This window comes from Herpailurus yagouaroundi, unplaced genomic scaffold, assembly GCF_014898765.1.
Source record: "Herpailurus yagouaroundi ecotype Mexico unplaced genomic scaffold, PumYag 29, whole genome shotgun sequence".
NCBI lineage: Eukaryota > Metazoa > Chordata > Mammalia > Carnivora > Felidae > Herpailurus > Herpailurus yagouaroundi.
The window spans coordinates 51,207,065-51,218,475 of record NW_024412377.1 but is presented as its reverse complement, the minus strand read 5'-3'; the positions used below and the strand labels follow the sequence as shown (position 1 = coordinate 51,218,475).

At 38.1% G+C, this 11,411-nt stretch overlaps 1 protein-coding gene across 14 annotated transcripts in view; it reads left to right on the top strand.

Annotated features, from left to right (window-relative positions):
* Window positions 1-11,411, top strand: part of PWWP2A (PWWP domain containing 2A) — a 36,114-nt gene that overhangs the window by 11,118 nt on the left and 13,585 nt on the right. For 7 of the 14 annotated variants that reach the window (XM_040443622.1, XM_040443631.1, XM_040443639.1 and 4 more), the window contains exon 2: window positions 7,785-8,749. In XM_040443622.1, the coding sequence (XP_040299556.1) occupies window positions 7,785-8,749 (965 nt within the window). Of the gene's footprint in view, window positions 1-2,297; window positions 3,004-7,784; window positions 11,326-11,411 lie in introns of those variants that run through there. The other 7 variants (XM_040443605.1, XM_040443613.1, XM_040443598.1 and 4 more) reach the window with 4 other exon arrangements.

Genomic DNA, 11,411 nt, shown 5'->3' with positions numbered 1-11,411 from the left:
CTTCCTTCCTTCCTTCCTTCCTTCCTTCCTTCCTTCCTTCCTTCCTTTTTCCTTTCCTTTCCTTTCCTTTCCTTTCCTTTCCTTTCCTTCTCTCTTTCTCTCTCTCTTTCTCTCCTTCCTTCCTTCCTTCCTTCTTTCATTTTTGAGAGATAGAACAAGTGTGGGAGAGGCAAAGAGAGAAAGAGGGAGACATAGAATCTGATGCAGGCTCCAGGCTCTGAGTTGTCAGCACAGAGCCTGGCCTGGGGCTCAAACCCACCAGCTGTGAGATCATGACCTGAGCCGAAGTTGGACACTTAACTGACTGAGCCACCCAGTCGCCCCAGTGTTTCACTTTTTTAAACCAGCTTAAATTGGTTACCAGTATTCACAAATGGGTAACCACTTTTTACCACTCCCTGTTTCACTCTTCAGTAAATCTGTCTAGGTCCTTCTCGGTGTAGGCCATTTCCTACAAAGCTCATTGCCTGGTCGCTAATCCACTGTGATTTCTTCCCTCTCAAGTCTGTAGTTTCTTTTGGCAACAAGTATTACATTCTGGTCTTGCCTACTGAAGTTGGGTTCTAGAACTGAGGCTTGGTTTTATACTGTGAATAATTAGCATAGTTGTATCTGAATATAGATTTTGTGCTTAGTGGTACTTGAAGTGCATTTGTTGGCATTTCTGCTTAAGTAGGACAAATTTTTGTTTTTAAGTAGGCTCCGCATCAGTGTGAGGCTTGAACTTATGACCCTGAGATCGAGAGTTGCTTGCTCTACTGACTGAGCCAGCCAGGTGCCTCCAATTTTTCTTTTTTATGTACCTTCTTTGCTTAAATGTTTTGGTGGAGTTGAGGTGAACTAAATTTAAGATTATACCTTTTAAAAACTAATTAAAAAAATTTTTTTAATTAATTATTTATTTATTTTTGAGAGACAGAGCGCAAGTGGGGAAGGGGCAGAGAGAGGGAGACACAGAAGCCGAAGCAGGCTCCAGGCTCTGAGCTGTCTGCACACAGCCCGATGCGGGGCTCGAACTCACAAACTGCGAGATCATGACCTAAGCCCGAGTCGGGAGCTTAACCGACTGAGCCACCCAGGTGCCCCAATTAATTTTTATTTATTTATTTATTTATTTATTTATTTATTTCCCAATTAATTTTTAAAACCTTTTTATCTTAAAGTAATTTCAAACACAGCAGAGAACTCTTATAATAAGCCCTTTATCTAGATTCACTAATTTTTTTAGCATTTTGCCATGTTTGCTTTGTTATTCTTTAAATGTATTTTTTTCTTGAACTATTTTGAGATTAGGTTGCCTACATCATTGTCCTTTACCTCTTAATACTTGTGCATTTATTTCTTAAATCAATATAGTTTTCAAATCCAGGAAACATTCACAGAGGACTTTAATTTGCAGCCCATATTTCATTTTGTCAATTTTCCCAATAATGTCCTTTAAAGCTTTTTTCCTCCTCCAGTAAATGACCATGTATTGTATTTAGTTGCCATATAATATAGTCTACATGTAATAGGGACTTTTCCTCAATATTGGTTTGTCTGATAGTTGCTTACGTGAGGTTCAAGCTATACAGGCAGGGTGGTGTTCTCAGGGCACATAATCCTTATTTGCCCTCATTGGTGCTGTTCACTTGGATTGTCCTCAGGTCAAGGTATTGTTCTGTTATTCCTCAGTGTAGTGACTCTTTCCCTTGCACTAATCATTCCATTACTACCATGAAAATATACTGCTCATCAAACTTTTCCTTTCTGTATTAGGTAGATATATAATTAAAAATTCTTTTTAAATTTTAAAAGGCGCATATTGTGTTCCATCCTAACCAGTTTTAAGTGTGTAGTTCCGTAACTAGTGTTAAGTAGGTTCACGTTGTTGTGAAACAGATCTCCAGAACTTTTCAGTCTTCTAAAACTAAAACTCTAGACCCATGAAATAACTCCCCATTTCCCCTTCCCCCAGCCCCTGACAACCACCATTCTACTTTGTTTCTCTGAATTTGACTGACTTAGATGTCTTATAGTGGAATCATGTGGTATCTGTTTTGACTTATTGCACTTAGCATAATGTCAGGGTTTATCTTTATGTTGTAACGTGACAATTTACATTTTAAGGCTGAATAATATTCCATTGTATGTACATACCGCATTTTATTTACCCATCTGTCTTTTGATGGGCACTTGGATTGTTTCCACTTCTTAGCTATTGTGAATAATGCTGCTATGAACACGGGTGTGCAATTATCTCTTTGAGACCCTGTTTTCAGTTATTTTGGATATATACCCAGAGCTGTGTGTACAGGCGTGAAGTTTTAATTTTGGGGGGCTTAGAGGCACATTTTTATTTTGTAAAATTTTCTGTTGTGTACAGCTTATTAATTTCATTTGTCCTAAGATTAAATTTTGACATGGTAACCAATCTCCAGAGATGTAATGTGAACCAAAATCGTGCTTTACGGTTTCCTCCTTTATGAGTTAGCCTGTTGCTAATTTAAGGAAGAAGTAATTTCTGAAAACATCTACTTGAGTTGAAATAAATCAGGATTATTATTTTTCAAGTGGTTAACTGCATATAATTTTTTTCCTACTGTAGATTCTTTAAGAGAACATAATTCTGGGAAGGAAAAGTTTATTTTTGTTTTCTGTTTATTGGAGGGAGGTCTGGTTCAGCCAGAACACTGGGGTCTGTCTCAGCTAACCTCCTGAATTATTTTCTGAGTGTTGAGTTCCTCGGGACCCCTGTTTGCTTGCCTAAAATAGTAATACCTTAGTTTTTTGTTTCTTTATTTTTACTGTACAATATTTTTAAAAGAATTTCCTCCTACAGTTGGAGCTTGGCAACCAGAATTTGAAGGAAGAAAATGAGAATCAGTTGTGCACTGTTAAACTGTTGTAAACAGGAAGGAAAAGAGTATAATCCTAGGTCAGAGATGAGGTGATTGAGGTTGCTGTGAAGTTAATGCAGATAAACAAAATACCGGCATTTAAAAAACACTTTCAGAATAAGAGGTAAGAGTTGTTGGTAAACATTTTTTGCTTTGTTTGAAGTGTTCCTGTGGAAAGGGAATTTGAATGATAATTTTTACTCTAAGAAGTGATGCCTAATTTAGGTATAGGATTGATTGGTAATGCTAGAAATCTTAAGCAAACATCATAATTTTATTAGTGGGTGATTAAGAGCTTCATTTAGTCAAAGCTAGAATCCTCCATGGAATTCAGACCTCTAAAGTAGAACCCAAATATTAGAAAACATTCTTATCCTTCCTCTAATAGTCACATTTTGAATTTTGCTGTATTAAATACTTTGTATTACATTGGTTTCACCTTTACATTAGCTGAGGATACTTTTCCTTTCTTTCTTGCCTTGACACAAAATAACAAGCACCGGTATTCTCCCTCCTCAAGATTTTGGCATTAATCATTACTCCAAAAGTATTAAGAAGATAACTAGTTTTAAAACTTAATTTTATAGATTCACAGGAATTTGCCAAGATAGTTCAGAGAGGTCTCTGGTGTACTTCACCTGGTTTTCCTCGGAAGCTATTTTTATTTTTGAAAAAAGTTTTTAAAAGATTAAAAACCAAATTTTTTTAAAGTTTATTTTGAGAGAGCTGCTTAGGTGGGGGAGGGGCAGAGGGAGAGAGAGAATCCCAAGCAGACTCTGATAGTGCAGAGCCCGATGCAGGACTCAAACTCACAAACCACGAGGTCATGACCTGAGCTGAAGTTAGGTGCTGAACCGACTGAGCCACCCAGGCACCTCTTTAAAAGATTATTTTTATTTTTATTATTAATTTCTTTAAAAGATTTTTAAAGTAATCTCTGTACCCAACATGAGGCTCAAATGCACAATCCTGAGATCCACAGTCACATATTCCACCAACTGAGCCAGCCAGGTGCCCCAGTAGCTTTTTTTTTTTTTTCTTAATTTTTTTTAAAGGTTTACTTATTTTTGAGAGCGAGAGAGCGAGCGAGCAGGGAGGGGCAGAGAGAGAGGGAGACACAGAACCTGAAGCAGAATCCAGGCTGTCAGCTGTCAGCACAGAGCCCACTGCAGGGGCTTGAACTCACAGGCCATGAGATCATGAGCTGAGCCAAAGTTGGGATACTTTACTGACTGAACCAGCCAAGGTACCCAGGAGCTATTTTTAATTAAGCTATAATACCTGAATATTTTTCCTTTAGAGTTTTTGGGTAGTGATTAAAGATTACTGAAAATAGGTAAGGGTTAGGATGAGTCCCTGATACATTAATACCTTCGTGCTGCACAAAGAAAGGGTGAGGAAAAGAGGAAAGATGCTTTGTGTCTTATTTATTACTCAAGTATTTGTGAAAAGTTCTTTTAGAAAAAGCTCAGGCAAGGGATGTTAGTCAGCCTTCCACCTCTCCGTGATTGAAGTCTTCCTCTGCTGAGGTCACCCTTTGAACACTCAAAGGAGACCTAAATACCTTCACCTTAGAAAAAGCGAAAGCAAAAGTTCTTGTTAAAAATTTAAATTCTGCTTTCCACCCTAGGGGAGGGTCTTAGGATTGTCTTGTGGCAAGGGCTTAGGAATCTCCATTTTCAACCACCACAGAGTATTATGTTGCAGATTTTGAGAAATTAGATTTTGTGATTTTTTTTTTTTTAAGACATACCTTTTTTTTTTTTTTTTAAATCCATGCCCAACCTGAGGCTTGAACTCATGACTCTGACTGAGATCAAGAGTCACATGCTCGGGGCGCCTGGGTGGCGCAGTCGGTTAAGCGTCCGACTTCAGCCAGGTCACGATCTCGCGGTCCGTGAGTTCGAGCCCCGCGTCGGGCTCTGGGCGGATGGCTCGGAGCCTGGAGCCTGTTTCCGATTCTGTGTCTCCCTCTCTCTCTGCCCCTCCCCCGTTCATGCTCTGTCTCTCTCTGTCCCAAAAATAAATAAAAAACGTTGAAAAAAAAATTAAAAAAAAAAAAAGTCACATGCTCTACTGACTGAAGCCAGCCAGGTGCTCCAAGAGGGTATAGTTTTGTAGCTACTTTATATTCTTACTAAGGTTACAGTATCGTGAATTAGTGGTTTTCAAACTTTTGAGCATAGTTACAAATATATTTTATGTGAGCATCTGTATATACATACATAGATGAAACGGATTCATTGCAGTTTCATATATTTACACTCTGATTTTAAAAATTTAAATCATAGTTGTGATCCTAGAAATTGATATCTCAACCAGCATCTCCACCCTTAGTTACTAAGTGTTGCCCATGTTAGGGAGACAACTGAGATGGAGTGGTACATTGATACCCCTTTTCTTCTTAAAGTGATTTAATCTTTCTGGTCCTTTGAGAAAGTTTCCTTAACAAATATTTTTCTGCTTTTGCCAATCATGCACCACTCACAGTTATCAGCTTGGCTCCCCCCACCCCCACACCCTCTTTCGGTGCCATATTACACAATGAAGTGCCTTCCTGTGTTAGTAAAAAAAAACATTTAATGCTTGTATTTTATATGCTTAAGAGGGAAAGGTGAGGGAAAAACCCCAGGTATGAAATTAATGTTTTTATTAAACTCTCTGAGGAAAAATATCAGATTCCACAGCTTATTTGATATAAAGTTCTAAAATAATTGGCTAGATAATCCCACTTTGATATTATAAATTAAGGTTATAGAAATGTTCCTTAAGTCTAGTAAATTAGTTGAAATTAGGATCAAATTAATTAAATGAAGTAAATTTTAGTCAAGAAAAATGGCTGACATTTTCCTGTTAATCCTTACCTGAATCCTTAGTGGTAGGAAATAGTGTTACCCATTTACACAAAAAATTTATCTAGTGAGGTTTAGTAACACCTATGGATATACAGTTGGTAAGAACAGGTGTGAAAGTTTACCTCAGACATTAGGATGATTATGGTTTTAGTTATGCCTAATAAAGGAATGGCATGTTTTTTTTGTTCCACTGTGAAAACACCATGTGAGAGTGCAGGGGGGCAAAATGATAGCTTCTTAAATGGTAGAAATTTTAATGCTAATACCAGTTGTGGTTCTCACCTTAGATAAGTTACATTGTTTTATATAGCTCTATGTTAAAATCCAAGAATCACCTGTCTTGTTCTGTCATCTTGAAAAAGTGGTCATTGAGCATATAAGAGAACAGGTTAAATGCCCGGAGTGCCTTGCAAGTAAATAGGAAGCCAACATTAAGTACCAGATACTAGAATAGAAAGCCACTTGGCAGAGTCTGATAGAGTAGAGTGTCCTTTGTGGATTAGCCCAGATTCAGATTTGTCCCACCCTAGGTAAAAGCTTTCCTCTTCCTTTGTAGTTTGTAAGTATTTCTCTCAAACTGTTGGTTTGTGGTCACCAAATAGAAGACTTCAGGAAGAAAATGATTTGGGTGTTAGAACCAGATAGAACTTAGTGGTGTTGGCTCTTACTGTATCCCTGTCCGCGTTTGGGTGTGTTTATAGTCCTAAGAATGTAATCTCAACATTTCTTCCCAACAGAGATATTCTGAACCCTTTGGGGGACATAAGGACATTTTAGAGAGTAGAAAGTATGAGAACCAAGACTCATTCTCATGAAAAACAGACATGTAAAACATTTGCATCTTACGAGTTTAGGCTGCCTGAAGCCGGTCCGTGGGTTCTAAGCACCTCTGCCTTAAAGGATTGACATTAGAATTGTATTCACTGGTATTCAAACAGCATCAAATAGTGCTTAAAAGTAGTGTGTTAACATGTATATGATGACATTTTTTTGGTAGTGTGACTTTATTTTTATGTGCAGGAGTCTGAGTGTGGCAAGTTTAGCTTTAAGAGTTCTTGATGTTTAGCCCAGGAGGATTAAACCACAGTGATTTCTAAGTCTACATGAGAAACAAGGTTATGTTGACCCCTGTTTTATTAGCAACGGAGAATTGTAAAGATTCGTGTTCTGTACCAGTGCTTTGCAAATTTGGTCGGGACCAGTTTTAAAATCCATGTAATGTGTCATATTACATAATATGAGGTTAAAAGTATTTAGTGAAACTGTGGCATAAGTGTCTATTTATATATGTATACATACATGCATGTATTCATAAATGTTTTAGATTGCAGTGTGAAAATATTTTTTTAATGTGTGATGTGTGTTTTAAACAGTTAGAAAGCCACAGCTCTATACCTGTCTGCTTGTGTGCTAACTTGAGCATCTGAATGTCTCATATTTTTATGATTTTGCGGGGCAGGAGGTAGATGAAGGGCTGAAGAGTTAGGGTGCAAGATGAGTTAAAGGAGCACAGCTGTCTTTGAGTCTTTAGTAATTAAACAAAGTTGAGATGGGGTTTTACTGATTCAGTGTTTTGGGATAGTTAAGGCTGAATTTGTTTTGTGAAGCTTTTGAAAGCTCATATAACCGTAGAGAGATATGTATGTTGCAGATTCATAGTCGCATTTACTAGACTTGTCCGTAGTCCAGCGAATGTAATATCAAATGTCATTTCATATTAAGCTACCTGATAGAATGAATGCCTTTCTGATTCAAGACTGAAAGGTCTATTTTAAATAATCTCAGTTATTCTGGCACTGCTTAGAACAATCGTTTGAGTTTATACCTAGACATATAATCTGTTCAGCCCTAAGATACGGGACCAATGAAAAATTGAAGGGCTTTGGGATTTTGGGGGTGAGGTGGTCAGTTGGTATTTGTTTTTATTCTTTAATATGAAATAGTTTTCAGGAAAGCCATACAAACAAACATTAGGTGTTGTTGCAGTTTAAGAAACTGAATCTTAGACACTTACTTAATGACTTCTTTTTTTCTTTCATTTCTTTCCAAGGTTTGGGCCCCATGGGATCCCTGTGACAGTATTTCCCAAAAGGGAATATAAGGACAAACCTGAAGCCATGCAGCTCCAAAGTAATACATTCCAAGAAGGGACGGAAGTCAAGCGTGAAGTGAACGGTGCTGTTCCTGATGACCCTTCTCCAGTCTCGCCTCCCGAGCCGAGCCTGGCTGAAAGCCTGTGGACTTGCAAACCACCACCTCTCTTCCATGAAGGAGCACCTTATCCTCCCCCTTTGTTTATCAGGGACACATATAACCAGTCAATACCTCAGCCACCTCCTCGGAAAATCAAGCGACCCAAACGAAAAATGTACAGGGAAGAGCCTACTTCAATAATGAATGCTATTAAACTACGACCCAGGCAAGTCCTGTGTGACAAATGTAAAAACAGTGTTGTTGCTGAAAAAAAGGAAATTAGAAAAGGTAGCAGTGCAAGTGACTCTTCTAAATACGAAGACAAGAAACGGAAAAACGAAAGTGTAACTACTGTGAACAAAAAACTGAAAACTGACCATAAAGTGGATGGGAAAAACCAAAATGAAAGCCAGAGAAGAAATACTGTGGTTAAGGTTTCCAGTATTGCTCACAGCAGAGGCAGAGTAGTCAAAGTTTCTGCTCAGGCAAATACATCAAAAGCTCAGTTAAGTACTAAAAAAGTGCTCCAGAGTAAGAACATGGATCATGCAAAAGCTCGGGAAGTGTTGAAAATTGCCAAAGAAAAGGCACAGAAGAAGCAGAGCGAAACCTCTACATCCAAAAACGCACACTCAAAAGTCCATTTCACACGTCGATATCAGAGTCCCAGCTCAGGTTCCCTTCCACCCCGGGTTCGTTTAAAACCACAGAGGTACAGGAATGAAGAGAATGACTCTTCTTTGAAGACAGGACTTGAGAAAATGCGGAGTGGCAAGATGGCACCCAAGCCCCAGTCTCGCTGCACCTCCACCCGCTCAGCAGGTGAGGCCCCTTCAGAAAATCAGAGTCCCTCAAAAGGCCCCGAAGAGGCCAGCAGTGAGGTTCAGGACACCAATGACGTGCTTGTGCCTGGTGAGCGGGATGAACCACAGACACTGGGCAAAAAGGGCAGCAAAAGCAGTATCTCTGTTTACATGACCCTAAATCAAAAGAAACCTGACTCTTCCAGTGCTTCCGTGTGTAGCATTGATAGCACAGATGATTTGAAATCCTCCAACTCTGAGTGTAGTTCTTCTGAAAGCTTTGATTTTCCTCCAGGCAGTATGCATGCACCTTCCACCTCCTCCACTTCCTCCTCTTCAAAGGAAGAGAAAAAGCTCAGTAATTCCTTGAAAATGAAAGTCTTTTCCAAAAACGTCTCTAAATGCGTCACACCAGATGGCAGGACCATATGTGTAGGGGACATTGTTTGGGCCAAGATCTATGGCTTTCCTTGGTGGCCAGCCCGTATTCTTACTATAACTGTGAGCCGGAAAGATAGCGGCCTTTTAGTCCGACAGGAGGCCCGTATTTCATGGTTTGGGTCTCCAACAACCTCTTTTCTTGCTCTTTCGCAACTCTCCCCCTTTTTAGAAAACTTCCAGTCACGCTTTAATAAGAAGAGAAAGGGCCTGTATCGCAAGGCTATCACAGAGGCGGCTAAGGCTGCCAAGCAGCTGACCCCTGAAGTGCGGGCTCTGTTGACACAGTTTGAAACGTGAACATGGACAGTAAGGTAGGCAAGAACCATCGGAAGGCGCCACAGATTTTCTAGTCTAGTTAGGAGTAACTTCTACAAAATAGCTTGGCCAAATCGGAGAGAGAAATTGTACTCAGTTGGCTGCTTTTTTATACTTACCTTATAGCCATTTTTAGACTGAGAAGCTAAAATTGAACAAGCAATCAATTTGTCTTAAGGAAGTGAGATTTCAGCAGTATTTTTCAGTTTTGAAGTCAAACCATCCCAAGGCATAGGAGCCATAGCCTCAACTGAAAATGAATTTTTGCAGGGACTGTTAATTGCCATTTGTATCTTGTACTGTATGTGTGTATATTTATATATATACACACACACATACATATATGTGTGTATATGCATACATACATATATACATATATACACACATACACATATATATGTATGTGTGTGTATATATATATAAGATAGAGCCTGTCACTATGTGACACAGGTTGCATATTTGGGATTGCAGTAAGGGCTGGTGAGCTGGGGGCGGGGGGTGGTAATAGTGTGGATATTTAATGACGTCTTGTTTTTAACTAATGAACACTTAGCCTTTCTATGTGCATAATGGCGCAAGAGTTTGATACTTAGGTGTTTGACAGACTGAGATGCTTGCTATTCAGCTGCAGACTGGGGAAAGAGCCCGGTATTTGGGGTTAAGACTTTCAAGGCTGACTAGGTTTTTGAGTCATCACTCTCTTTTGTCCAATGGGGATTTAACAAAAACTTTCAAATTTCTGGTTTGGGAGTTTAGGTAGGTTTATCTTTGGATGTGTAAATAGTTGATTGCTAAATTTGGTCAGATTTCTCCTGACTGGCTGTTCCTAAATTCTTAGGATACGTCCTGGTAAATTACACTTTGTGAATTAATTGTCATATGTGTAATTGTTGCATTTTGGATGTACCTAATTTGATAATTTTTAAAAGATATTTCCGTTTAAGGTATCTGTTTGCAGGTCAGAAAATGAGAAAATGTAATTGTGTAATGCTCTGAAATGTAAAAAAAAAAAAAAAAAAAAAGCTGTAAATAAAATCGACTAAATCCAAATTATTTGTGTGTGTTTCTCAAAAAGCTTTGAAAAATTTCAAGATGGTAGAAAATTATTTGTTAGTGTGTAGAGGAGATGAAAAAAATCAAACTTTTATTTTCCTATTTGTCCTATCAGAGAAAATATCTGAGTATAGATGAAATTCAAGTAAGTGATCCTCATAATCTTAAAATGAAGTTTTATAGCATATAGGTCTGATGTGCTTCTAGATTTGAGACACTCTTCCCGCCAATTTCTCATAAACGTGTGGGGTTAATTTTCCTCATTTTTAGCCTTAATATTTCATCACATGGTTCTTGTAATTACAACCAGTCTCTCTTCCACCTGGTCTTCTGCCTCAGGTATCCTTGCTTTTGGGGCTAGTAATTTAGATCACTATTTTTCTACATGGTCCATGTAGATTTAACTTTCCATTTTTAGCTTTTCATTGTTAGTGAAAAATAGATCTGATTGCCTGTGGAGGCAAGTTTATCCCAAGACTTTTCAAGTTGCTTTCATTTTTTTGTGTGTGTCTAACTTACTTTTAAATTTGATGCAATATCAATTTGACATGGAAAATTGAAAATTTTAAGTAGAGCAACTTTTTGTGTAATTCTAAGTAATCCAATTTGAAATCTCTTAGTTACCTATGGAATTAATGGAGATTAAAATCCATAATCTGTCAGCTTCCTTAAGGTTATGGACTTCTATGATTTATGCACTGATTTCTGCAAAAGCAAGTAGAATTTCTTCTTGGGAACTCAGTCAATGCTTTTTGATTATAATAAACACACAATTGAAAAAAACAATGTTGCACTTGAATAGAACATATTCTTTCCTGCAAACAGAAACAACTATACTATTTTTAAAATTCTTTGATTATAACAGGTTGAAA